General features: G+C 46.0%; 1 protein-coding gene across 1 annotated transcript in view; it reads left to right on the top strand.

The window, feature by feature from the left end:
• MIS18BP1 (MIS18 binding protein 1) overlaps positions 1 to 13,750 on the top strand; it is a 328,661-nt gene that overhangs the window by 274,790 nt on the left and 40,121 nt on the right. Inside the window, exon 15 of the mRNA XM_030214962.1 lies at positions 7,121 to 7,266. Within this exon, the coding sequence (XP_030070822.1) occupies positions 7,121 to 7,266 (146 nt within the window). The remainder of the gene's footprint in view (positions 1 to 7,120; positions 7,267 to 13,750) is intronic.

Genomic DNA, 13,750 nt, shown 5'->3' with positions numbered 1-13,750 from the left:
ACTGTTAATCATGTGCAGAACATCTGCTTTCACTTACTACTCCCCCTTATTGCCCACAGACTTTCTGGAGCCTGCCTTTGGCTAATGTTTAATGTCCGTCAAATTTCTCATGCCTCAGGAGATTTGGTTTAGTGTTAAAACAGCTTGTTGTAATCATGGAGCTTTCCACCCCATCTTTCATGCTTTTATTCAACAAATCTTTCATACTTTTGTTCAACAGCTGACAGGCAGAGGGATAGAAGTAGAAGAGGATCCACCCGAGTGAACACTGAAGGTGCGGAGGGAGAGATAGGAAGAGAACAGGAAAGGACAGAGCCCTGGAATCCAAGTGAGGACAGGGTGTCGAGGAGTATGCTGTGATCGACAGTGTCAAAAGCGGCGGAAAGATCAAGAAGAATGAGGATGGAATAGAGACCTCTGGATTTAGCCAGTAATAGGTCATTGGAGACTTTAGTGAGTGCAGTTTCGGTTGAGTGGAGAGGGCGAAAACCAGATTGTAATGGGTCAAGAATAGCATGTGAGGAGAGAAAATCAAGGCAGCGGTGGTGAACAGCACGCTCAAGTAATTTGGAGAGAAAAGGGAGGAGGGAGATGGGTCAGTAATTAGAGGGACTAGTACGGTCAAGTGAAGGCTTCTTAAGGAGAGGTGTGACCACAGCATGTTTAAAGGCAGCAGGAACAGTCGCAGTGGAAAGTGAGAGGTTGAGAATGTGACAGATAAAAGGAATAAGAGCAGGAGAGATAGCATTAAGAAGATGGGTGGGAATGGGATCAGAGGAACAGGTGGTACATTTTGAGGAAGAAAGGAGAAGTGTAGTTTCCTCAATAGTAACTTCAGGAAAGGAGGAAAAGGACTGAGGGGAAGGAGAGAGAAGGGAACGGACTAGTGGAGGGAGAGGTGGCGAGGTAGAGAATTCAAGGTTTATCTTTTGAACCTTGTCGTGAAAGAATTCAGCAAGGGTCTGAGGAAATAATGAAGGGGGAGTAGGAGGAGGGGGCACCTTGAGGAGAGAGTTCAATGTAGTGAAGAGAAGTCGCGGGTTAGAGCCAAGAGAGTGTCAGTTGGATATAATCTGTTTGGCGCGTAAAAGAGCAGATTGGAAGGAGGTCAGCATGAACTTAAAGTGTAAGAAATCAGCAAGGGCCCGAGACTTCCACCAGAGGCGTTCGGCGGAGCGGGTACAGGAACGTAGGTAGCGGATATTAGAAGTCAGCCAAGGTTGGGGTTTTGTACGCTTTATAGGGCGGGTCATCAAAGATGCAAAAGTGTCTAAGGCAGAGGATAGAATATTGTTGTAAGAAGAAACAGCCTCGTTGACAGACGTGGATGGTGCCACAGTAGAGAGGAGGTTTGAAACATGGGAGGATAGAGATGAAGGGTCAATATCGTGAAGATTCCTAGATAAATTAGATAAGATAGGACGGGACTGGGAGGGAGGAGGTTTAAGTGTGAAAGTTATAAGATGGTGATCAGAGAGGGGAAGATCAGAGGCAAGGAAACTAGAGGGTGAACAGTTGGAGGATAAGATCAAGACAGTGACCATTTTGATGAGTGGGGGAGGTGGAGCATAGTTGGAGATTAAAGGAGGATGTTAAAGCGAGTAACTTGGAAATATAAGAGTTAGAAGGATCATTAGCAGGAATATTAAAGTCCCCAAGGATGAGAGAGGGGGAGGAAGGATCATGGAAGAAGGCAAGCCAAGCATCAAAGTCACTGAGAAAGGATGAAAGGGACTTATCAGGGGGACGATAAATGACTGCTATTCGAAGAGGCAGAGGAGAGAAAAGACGGATAGAGTGGACCTCAAAGGAGGAAAATCAGATTGAGGTGGAAGAAGGGGTTGGAATCTGGAGGAGGGAGAGAGAAGTAATCCAACACCGCCCCCGCGACCAGCAGGGTGAGGAGTATGTGAAAAAACATAACTATTGTTGGCCCAGAAACCTCTTCTCCCCTGATCCCCTTCTCAGCCTTCCAAAGGGCTCCTCTCCCTCCTACCCCCTCTCCCCAGCCTGCAATACCTAAAGCTCCTCCCCTCCCCCCCTAAGATATCTAGATAGCCCCTCTGGGTCTACCTGAAGTCCTTGGGGGTCATTGAGGCAGGAGCAATACCCCCTCGATCCAGCTTCATGTTGTGGGCCCTTGCAAATGGCTGCCGTCAACCTCTCCCACAAGTTCTGGAATAGTGGGAAGGAGAAATTAGGTCTTACCTGATAATTTTCTTTCCCTGAGTCCTTGCAAGTTCACAGTACTTCAGAAGCCCACCTGGAAGACATAAGATTTACTGGTAATTCACTACTGCTTTTTCTTCACCGCTCTGGTGCACTCACTCTACAGAACCTTTCTTTGGGAATAGGCTCTTCTTGTTCTTTAACAGCTGTGGTTGAATTTCTTGTTGTCAATTAAAGGTTGTTGGGTTTGTGTCTTGGTTTCTGCATAGTTTAATTATCTAAATACTGAATGGCTGGAGTGCCTCATAGGGCTTATACAGTACAGCACAAGTTCTATATTTTCAATCTCCACTTGCTGGTCGATGGACATAACTAATCCCCAAGTTCTAGAATAATGTGAAGGACTAAAGGAAAGATAATTATCAGGCAAGGGGGAGGGGCAAGATGGCCTATGGAGCAGGATGTGGTGCAGAGCACTCTGGTTGAAAGTTGTACATGCTTTTGAGTCCAACATGGCTAAGCGCAAAGGAAAGGTTAGCATGATCCTTATAGTTTGGGCTGGAAGAATCGGGAGCTGAGTGAAGATGGACCTTTTCCTGAACCATTAGAGATCTTACTGATTCCCGGCCTGATAGAGAGGCCTCCCTGACCTGGAAGACTAGACAATTTTGAGCTATAGGAGGAACTAGGAGCTGCCAGAGGGGCTACAATAGGTTCCCTGGGTAATGGGGTGACTGGAGCTGGTGTTACCCCCCTCCCCCACACCTCTATGAGTCTTTCTCGATGAGGAAAGGAACGGCAGGAGAGCTTGCCAAAAGTTGAATTACTGGATAAATCCAGTGACGTAAAAACTGGTCCTGGAAGCTTTGAATATTTGGGAGAGGTATGTGACTCAATTAAATTGAAAGAAGTTTGGGCTGCAATTAGAGCTATGGAGAATTCTTTGCATACTAAAATTGACAAGGGTTTAGAAAATACTTCAAACTCAAGTATATGTGCAAGATCAGTCTTTGCCTGGGCAAGATCAGAGACTTAGAGCTGGAACAATCTGTTCAAGATTTGAAAGCTACCAAGGGAGGAATGTTTAAAGCCAATATAATGGTTATAGGGAAATTGGGGGCATTAGAGAATTTTGAAAGGCAATTGAACCTCCATTTTTTTTAACTTTTCAAAATTGCCTTTGTGATTATCTATGAATATATTGAAGAAATATGTAAAGGAGATTTTGAATAGGTGAGAAAATGTGGGATACAAATGCAATAAATATACCTGCAAATAGGGTGTGCTATATGGGTGAAGTGAATCACCCTTTAACAGTGACGAGTGAAGGAGAGCCAATGGGAGTTCTTAATTTGACAGACCAAGTTTTGACCCTGGAATAAACATTTTTTTTCTTCAATATCCCTGCAAGTGTAAAGATTGAGTCTAAGAATTCTGTATGTATGGGCCCGATTCACCTAAAGAAATTTCTAGAAGCAAGGACTCCGTTGGTTCCTATTATTATATCCTCAGTAACTGATGCGATATCAGTTGTTGTCTCTTGAATGGTTATCTGCTGATGCCTGTTCAGGAAGATTTTCTTGATAATGGAAGTTTTTTCTGTTGCCCCCATTTTTTGCTTGAAATTTGGTTTATTACACTCTTATGTAGAATTTCTTTGTTGTTTATTTTCCTTGTGAAGTTGCTTTTGAAGTGCTTTCTGTAATCAAGTTTATACTTGAATGTTTGTTAAACTTTGAATAAATGAAAAAAAATGTACAAAATTATCAGGTAAGATCTAATTTCTCCAGTGTCTTCTCCAAATATGTCCCTTTGAATAACATAACATTGTGTTATGTTTTTTCTCCGAGGACAAGCAGGCTGCTTGTTCTCACTGATGGGTGACGTCCACGGCAGCCCCTCCAATCGGAACACTTTCTAGCAAAGTCCTTTGCTAGTCCTCGCGCGCCGATGTGCACCGCGCATGCGCGGCCGTCTTCCCGCCCGAACCGGCTCGTGCCGGCCAGTCTTCTTTTGTCTGCGCTCGGTACGGTCGTGTTTCGCCGTTCGCGCCCCAAAGTTGACCTCGCGCGTCGTTTATCGACTTCGTTCTAAAAAAAAAAAAAAAAAGGTGTCGGAAGGAGACCTTTATGGTTTTCTCCCTTCCCGTACTTCCAGTCTTTGCCCCGGTAAGTTTTCTTTCGTCGTCGGGGTAGGCCCTATTTAGGCCTCGGTCGAAGTTTTTCTTCCCCCTATTTTTGCGGTGCCATTTTCGCCATTTCGAGTTTTGATCTCGCCGGCGCGATTTTTCCGCCCATGACATCGAAGTCTTCCAGCGGCTTCAAGAAGTGCACCCAGTGCGCCCGGGTAATCTCGCTCACTGACAGGCACGCGTCGTGTCTTCAGTGTCTGGGGGCTGGGCACCGCCCTCAGGCCTGTAGTCTGTGTTCCCTTTTACAAAAGCGGACTCAGGTAGCGAGGTTAGCCCAGTGGAACATTTTGTTCTCGGGCTCTTCGTCGGCATCGGGAGTATCGACTGCTTCGACGTCGTCGGCGCCTGGACCTTCATCTTCGCCCCCGATTGCATCGAGTGCATCGAGGCATCGGCCCTCTGCATCGGGGCGACATCGGAAGGCTGCGTCGGCATCGGTGGTATCGAGACCTCCTCGTCAGCTGATGTCGTCGGACGGTGGTGCTTCGTCTGGAGTGCAGGTGAGGGCTGTCCATTCCCCTGCAGGTGGCGGTGAGCCCTCGGGTGGGTCTCCCCCCATCCCGAGGGCTCCTGCGGTACAGCCCCCCCGAGACCGACCTCCTTCGGTCTCGGCCCCGAGGAAGCGACGGCTGGATTCTACGTCCTCCTCGTCGGTGCCGGGAAGCTCCGGTGACATGCTTCGTTCCAAGAAGTCGAAGAAGCATCGTCACCGGTCCCCTTCCCGTGTCGGCACCGAGAGCTCTGGGTCGCCGAGGGAGTCGGCACCCAGTAGGCATCGGCACCGAGAGGACCGCTCGCCCTCTGTTCAAGAGGTGTCGATGTGCTCCCCTTTGGACAGCCCGGAACAGCCTCCACACCCGGAACAGACTCTGACATCGACGCCTGCATCGGCTTCCATGCCTTTTTCTACAGCCGCTCTGAACGAGAGTCTCCGGGCCGTTCTCCCAGAGAACCTGGGAGAGCTGTTGCGCCCTACCCCTCCGGTACCGGGGGTGCTTGTGCCACCGGTACCGTCGAGCGAGGCGCCGGCTGTTTTTAGAAACCAAGCTAATTTGAGTTTGACAAACATAAAGAGTTGTCTAATTTTTGGGGTCTGCACCTACCTTAGCTAAATCCCAACTGATTACTGCCAGGACACCCACACTCTTGGATTTTTGTTTCTTACACTAATAAAACAAAATAATACATACTCAGAACGGAAATAAAAGAAAAGTTTATTCTGGAAACAAGTACCTAGCAGCTCAAGCAAGTCTGAAATACAGAAAAAGAAATATAAGATAGACTTCCCTTGGTCCATGCCAGCTCCCTGCCATAGAAATCAGGCAGCCAATCCTACATAAATTTCCCTCATTTTTATACTTTGTCTTAATACCTGTTATACAATAATCTGGAAAGTAATTATCATTTTAGCACCTCCCACTAACCAATCACCTACTTTCCTAATCCTATGTATCTGACTTCTATCAATTATCAGTTTGTACCCCAAATTCCTAGAATAGCAGTTACACCTCCTGAGTGACAGTCATTCTATCTTCACCCCCATCTGACCTCTGTGACTAACAAACTGCCTGACAAAGAAAGATCTTTCCAGCTTCTATAAAGATTATATTATTTTTTCATAGGGAATCAATATTATAAAGTAATATGTAAAGTATAGGCCTAAGCAGAATAATATTCTCATAAAATAGACTTCACCTAAATGAATATAGTCCTTTTTTTTGTTGTTTCTTGAAAACATATAATAGAGTCAGTAAACTGCTTGTATAATGTCATGTCTTAGGTCACGACCGTTTACATAAGCATATCAGCAGAAATACATGAATACAGTTCCCTTTCACATGCTGTTTTTCCTCTCCTCTCTTAAGCAAACTTCTATAATATTCTACAGACTCCTCCCAGCACCACCTGCATCCTGTTGCAAAAAAGTCCCACTTCCCAATTTCCCCTCCCATGACTGCCCAAGTTGTCACACTTTGATATGTAAACATGACTGGACCCAGTCTGATAAGGGAAGTGTGGGAGCCTGTCGATATTTTAGGTTATTTCACGATTGCAGCCTGCAAGCCAGAGCTGAAACAGCAAGTTATGGGGGGGAAGGTAAATTTTATTTCAATATCCAGAGAAGTGCTCTGAATATACAAACATCAAGGCCCGACCCCACCCCACCCCCCCCCCACCCCAAAAAAAAAAAAAAAAAAAAAGCTTCCCACATAATCAAGAGTTTCACTTTTATTTTTTTCTTAATTACTTTTTGATCATTTCTGTCATTTGTTTTCATGTTGAAAATGTAGAGTATGTTGTGTAGATCAATGAAAGACACTTTAATTCATTTTGAATTGTATTTTGTTAGAGAGCAGAATGTGAAAAATATAGAAGAGCATGAAGAATTTTGTAAGGCACTTTACAGGATCTGGGAATCATACAAGAGAGACACGGGGAACTCAAAATATCTCTTTTTCAAGGATTGACTCCTAAGAGTAGGAATATTTTAATAATTTGAAAGAACATTTGCAACAAATTCCTGACACTTCATAGGCAGTCAAGAAGAAGCTGCTTTAGAGACAGGACTGAGTTTTATGAATGGTAGGGATAAGCCAAATCCAGTAATACATATGGAATATTATGGAAGTGAGATGGATTGAGTTAGAGTAATAGATAAAACTCATAAGCAATCCAGAAAACTGAATGTAAGGATGGAGAGATAGGATGATTTCAACTACAAAATGTTACTTACAGCAGATTTTCAATGCATCTTTGTAGCTGCCAGTCTTTCAAGGAAGTCATGAGGATGATGTCTTCCAGATTGAACAAACAGTCCCAACTACACCTTCATCAGTCATCTTCCCTTTGACAAATACACCTCAGTGTGAACATATCAGCCCTGGAATGTTGGGGTCCATCAACAGGTAGAAACTGGACAGCATGGCATGATGTGAATTTTCAGCAATTTAAACTCTGAAACGTTTCTCATTAAGAGGGGTTCTCCATGGACAAGCAGGGCATTAATCTTTCCATGAGTAATGTAGCTTGCAAGGTCAAATGCAAGCTGCATTATTCATTTTGCTTGATGATTGCATGCTCTTGCATTGTACTAAAAAAAAGATGTACATTAAGGACAAATAACACATGATTTTGCCACTTTAATGTATTTTTTTTGGGGGGGGGGGGGGGGGGACATGTATTATTCCCTTAACACGTTAGTAAGTGCCTCTTTAAGGATTCCTTTTACTAAGCTGCAGCAAAAAGTGACCTACGTGTGCCCTTATACATGTTTTTCCCATGTGCTAAGGTCATTTTTACCGCAGCCATAAAAATTAGTGTTAATGGCCATGCACTAATGTTGCCATTAGTGCATATCCATTTAAAAAAAATTACTGCATCTGTAACCTTGGTGGTCCACAGCTGGTTGATTGGCTCATCCAGGCCAAGCAGCCACGTCCAGGGTGATTGGTCTGCAGGAACATTTCAGTTGGGTGGTGAATTATACCAAGAGCCACCTTGTTCTCTCGCAGGTTCTCAAGTTTCTGGGGAGCTACTTTGATACCAGGGTAGTGACAGTCTTCCTCATTTAGGGAGAGAGTATGCAAGCTCCTCATCCAGAGCAGAACGGTTTATGCATAGTAGGTCCTGAGAGCCTGGGACTATTTGCAGCTTCTAGGCTCCATGGCAGCTGTGTTGGAGGTGGTTCATGGACAAGAGTGCATGTAAGTCCCTTCCAAGATGATCTCCTTTCTCACTGGTCTCCCAAATTCCAGCAGTTTGAGGTCCAGCTGCCAGTTGGCTTGGAGGGGATTCTTTTATCACCTCTTCAGGTTGATTCCTTTAGACCCGCCATACCAGGTGGTAGTGATGATCAGTGCCAGCCTAGAGCCCACTGGCTTGGCCAAATTGGGTAGGAGCACTGGTCGAGTCTAGAAGCTTTGTGGCCTATGCCATTCTCTTGAGTCTGGTACAGTTCCTTCCCCTGTTAAGGAGCAAGGCAGTTTGAGTGATGCCTGACAACGCCACTGTAGTGGCTTATGTGAACAAATAAGGTGGGACGAGGAATGCAGCAGTGACACACAAGATCAGCTGGCTGTGGACTGAAGCTAGTTTGCTAGTGATCACAGTGGCATAGCTAGGACTGAATGGGCCCAGGTGAAAAAATTAAGATGGGCTTCCTATAACACCATCTCTCCTAATGGCACGGGGGGGGGGGGGGGGGGGGCGGCACCCCTTCAGAGCTCCAGCAAACAATCTCTACAAAAGGCAAACCCATTCCAGACATATATAGAAAAACTGTCATAGAAATAGAAACTGAAATTCAAGATATCAGAGTACACATTACCCAAAGCTGACGTATTAAAATGAATAAATTCAGGGGAAAAAAATACTTCTTTCTGCCTTTGTTGCCAGAGCATTACTTTAGTCTCTTTTTTGCTTTTCTCTGTTATTTCTTAACTCTGTTTCCAGGGTCTAAGTCCTTTTGACATTTTTTCTTCTCTCTCTCTCTCTCTCTCCTCTTCCCTCTGCATTCTTCATCCATCCTGTCTAGCCTCTCCCCTCTGTGTCCCTATCCTCCCCTATGTTCAGCATCTGTGTTCCTATATTCCATACAGATTTAAAATCTCTCCTGTGTGTCCTTATTTTACTCTATCCAGTATCTCCTCTGTGTCCCTTCCCCTGTGCTCTCTCCATGCCCCACATCCAGCTTTTTTCCTTTCTCTTTCCTTCCTCCTCTACCCATCACCTTGGGGCCAGCATCTCTCTCTCTCTGTCCCCTCTGCTGCCCCTGCCATCTCCCACCCTGGGGCCACTTGGGTCCAGCATATATCCTCTCTAGTCCAGTTTCTCTTTTCTATGCACCACCCCAAGTCCAGCATTTGTCCCCCTCCCTCTGTCCTTCCTTTTTGGTCCAGGTGTCCCACTCTTCCCCTTCTACTTCCTTCCAGGTTTGGCATCTCTCCCTCTCTCATCCCCCAGTTTCCAGGTCTAATCTCATATTCCTACCCCGGATCTGGCATTCCCCATACACACACACAGTGGGCTCGGCATCACTCTCTAGCACTCCTCCCTTGCAGTTTTGGGCTGGTAGTGGCAGCTGTGAATGCAGGTGGTCTCTGGCCATCCTCACCAGGGCCTTTTCTCTGCCATGTCCTGTCTTACAGGAAGTTAAATTGGAGGAGGCTGGATACAGCAGGGGAAAGGTCCTAGCCAGTCCAGCAAGAGACTACCTGTTTTCAAAATTGTTTTTAATGCTGTTAGCCACTTTGAACCAGATATTTATTTATTTATTTCATGGATTTATCTACTGCTTTAAAATCAAAATGAGTTACAGTATAGAACATTCACAATATCAAAAAATACTCAACAATAACAATCCTACTATATAAATGGGCTCTGACTGACATGCCGTGCATGCGCAGAACAGCACAGCTGTTCTGCGCATGCATCCCTACACCCACTACACTGCTGCTACACCCCTCCAACCCCACGAGGGGTTGCTATAGCGTTTGCTATTGTTTTCAGTGAACTTTCAGCTTCTGCTCACATAATGGGCTAGGTAGGTTCACTTCGTCTCCTGTTCATCCAACCTTCTTGGAACCACTCCCCCAACGCGCACAAGAGGCGGGAACGTGTGTGTGTGTGGCCTCTGTTAATGACGTCATGAGTAAGTTCGGGGTGTGAGTCTCAGCGCCTTTGTGACGTTGTGTGCACGCGCCGCGGCCTCGCTTCCCTGTGAGCAGCCGGAGCGCAGGCCAGGCCCGGCCCTATCATGAGCAGCTTCAGGTTTGGTGCGGCTAGAGGAGGTTCGGAGAGTCCCGATCCTCCACTGTCACATTGACTCCTAGCAGCTCTCTCTCTCACTCTCTCTCTCTCTCTCTCTCTATCATGAGCAGCTTCAGGTTTGGTGCGGCTAGAGGAGGTTCGGAGAGTCCCGATCCTCCACTGTCACATTGACTCCTAGCAGCTCTCTCTCTCACTCTCTCTCTCTCTCTCTCACACACTCTCTCACTCTTCCCGATGTGATCTGCGCACTGTGCTGCTTCTTTTCAGGTGCTGTTAGCTCCATGGTGGAACATCCTGGCAGAATGCAGCTAACATACAGTGGTTAAGTAATTGGAGTTAATGGATTGATTTTGGAACTTCTTAGCACTGACTTGTTTGGTTTTCCGGGTAATCTCTGTGCCATAAGGTGATGACAATTCTTGACCTTTGGCTGAGTTTTCAAAACCTACACAGTATGAGGGTGATATCTTGCTGTCTCACCACATTGGGGAAACAGTTTATAGCAGAGGGAAAAACACAAATTTTAATTTTTGGGACATCTCTAGAGTGGCAACATATTGGATTATGAGTGCTATAGGTTCTCTGTTACTCTTGGAGGATGCACTCCTCCCTTTCTCTTCCTTCCCCCCTTTCTCTTTTTTTTTTTTTTGGGGGGGGGGGGGGGGTCCATCAGTATTGGACACTGCAGACACATTCAGGTAGTTTTGGCTTCAGATCCAGTATATATGTGACTCTCATTTCTTGCTTTGGCTGTTTCATTACATTTTTCACAACAAAAATGTCGCCCATTTTAATGGACTTTACGGCTTGGCATATTATCAAACATATAAATGGTGAGTGACCGTACTCAACCGCAAATGCTCAGTAGAGACTTCCCTCTCTGTCCCGCCCCCGTGTCAATACGTGTGACGGGGGGGGGGGCGGGACAGAGGGAAACTGTGCGAAGGGGAGGGAGGAAACCGCCGACGTCGCTACCGCGCCCCCCACCCGGCCCCACTCTCTTCGGTATTGAACTTACATCGAAACGCAGCAGGCACATCAGCTGAGCTCCCGTCGGCCTTCCTTCCCTGCCTGTGTCCCGCCCTTGCCGACATTACGTCACACGAGGGCGGGACACACAGGCAGAGAAGGAAGGCCAACGGGAGCTCAGCCGATCTGCGTTTCACGCTGTAAGTTCAATAGCGACAAGAGTGCCTGGGCCGGGTGGGGGGAGGGGCCTTGGAAAAAAACCCATACTACTAGCTCGTTTTAACGGGCTCAATGGCTAGTAAATCATAAATCTCAATTATCAAAAACATAATAGGGAAAAACTGCCAAAGTAACAGACCCATTCTTTTATCCATCAATAAAAGCTTTTATAAAATAAAGTTTTCAAAAATTTCTTAAATTGTTGATAGAACAAAGTCTTAATAATCTGGAAAATAGTTCCATAAATTCCCCCCAGCTATTGAAAAAGTATGATTCCGTGTTTCCTAAACTTATCTAACAGTGTATCTCAAGTTCTTTTGGCTTCCGGAAGAGTTTCCACTAGGTGGTCTTACCGTTTTAAGTGGAAGCGGATTGCCATCTGGCATGAGGGTAAGGTCCTCAATCTGTTGCCCTATCTTACACAATACTGCTTGAATATCTTCTGTCTCTCTTAGAGTCAAGTCTTAAGACCAACTCTAATAGGGTACACCTTAGTGCAGTAGGTGTTTATCATGAAGTAGAAGGTAAAACTATCTCTCTTCAACATTTAGTTGTTTACTTTAGGGGGGTGCTTTCTTTTAGTAAAGTTTCCAATTAGCCCCTTGCAGTATCTTGAGACATCAATGTCATTTTAACCCAGTTGATGAAAGCTAAAGTAGCTGACCTGGAAGCTCCTCCCTTTGGTGGTGGTTACCTGAGCCCGTAGAGTCAGTGAGCTCCAGGCCCCCCTTTCTGATCCATTTTATATGGTTTTCAGCAATATACCGGTCCTGCTCACACAACCTAATTCTTTTTCTAAGGTGGTGTCAGAGTTCCATCTTAACCAGTCAGTTGTTCAGTCGGTTTGGCGAGACAGTCCTGCAGAATTTATTTGGAGTTTAGAATCTGACTTCATCCCCCTAGGCCCATTTATTATCTTTTCCAGGATGCCTATCAAAAAAAAAAAGTTGATAAAGTTATAGTTACTTTGGGGCAGATATTCAGACCGCGGGAGTTAGACCAGCTAACTCCCGTAATAGGCACTGAATCTGGATATTCAATGCTGGGCCATTTCTGGTGACATGCATTGAATATCCAGTTTATTTTTGACCATTTAAAGATACCTGGCTAAGTTGATATTCAGACTCAGCCGGTTATCTTTAAACTGGCCTAAGATATCCCTCACTTTCACGTGGCCAAATACGGCCGCTAAACCGGGTTTAAAAATCAGCATGTGTCCAGTTATATTGGCTGATATAACCGGCTATCTGCTAGCCACTACCTGGGGATATTCAGTGGGGGATAGCCAGTTAAGTGCTATTTAACTGGTTGGCAGCCATTCTGGATGGTTCCTTCCCTGTTTTTTTCTTTTTATCAGTTTATTCCCATTTTATTTTGAAGGCAGCTTGTAACTAAGGAGTCCTCCATGTGAGGATATCCGTATACTGCTTTCCTTGGAGAAAGCAAAGTTGATACCTTTAGCAGATATTCTCTGAGGACAACAGGATACATATCCTCACTTCCTTAGCCTCTGCAGCAGATGAATCCAGAAACTGGTGAGTTGTATTCGCCTACCAGTAGGTGGAGATAGAGAACACTGAAATGATGGCAGTGACCCTGGATGTCCAGCTCCTTAGCCCTTTAATATATCTCTATCTCCAGCAGGTGGCAGATGGATTTCCTCCAGCTCCTGGATTCTGCTTGGTGGGGAGCTCCTGAGCTTAGCCAGTTGAGCCAGTGGGTGTGTGGCACGGGTGTTTCCCAGGGGGTTGTGCCAGGGGTGAAGGCTGGAGCCGAACTAACCAGGGAACTTTTCTCTCCCGATTTTGTTTTGCTCATTCATCAGGCCTATTTGTTGAAGTGGGCCCACCCTCTCTCACAGTTTCAGCTGCAGCCGAAGTCTGCCCCTGTTCCAGGGTTTCAGGTCCTTGTGTCTGGAGATGGTGATCTGTCTTTTCCTACCCTTGCTGAGGATCCAGAGCTGAAGCGCAGGCGGCTGACTTCCATGTCTGAGGTGGGGTCCTTGCACCCCCCCCCCCCCGCCGCCGTCTCTTGTTGTGGGTTCATGGGATTCTTCTACATTCTCTTGGTTAGAGGAGGTAGAAGAGGATGAACTCCTCCTCGACAATCCTAAGGCCGTTTGTATTTTTCACCAGGATGAACTGTCACCCCTGATTTCCTGTACACGAGGCCATTCAGGAAGTCATTACTGCCCAGTGGTCTGACCCAGGTAGCAGCCTTAAGGTGGCGAGGACAATGTCACATCTCTACCCAGTGGGTTTGGCTCATGTTGACACTTTTTCTCTCCCTAAAGTAGACGCGCTGGTGACGGCGGTCACAAAGAAGACCACTCTTCCGCTGGAGAGGAGAGGTGGTGTTAAAAGATATGCAGGACCAGCGTCTAGAGGCTTCTTTGATGTTTGAGGTGTCGGTGCTGGCATTGCAGACTTCCGT

This window comes from Microcaecilia unicolor, chromosome 9 (assembly GCF_901765095.1).
Source record: "Microcaecilia unicolor chromosome 9, aMicUni1.1, whole genome shotgun sequence".
NCBI lineage: Eukaryota > Metazoa > Chordata > Amphibia > Gymnophiona > Siphonopidae > Microcaecilia > Microcaecilia unicolor.
Note: the sequence above shows the minus strand (reverse complement) of the source record. Positions and strands in the feature narration are given on the sequence as shown.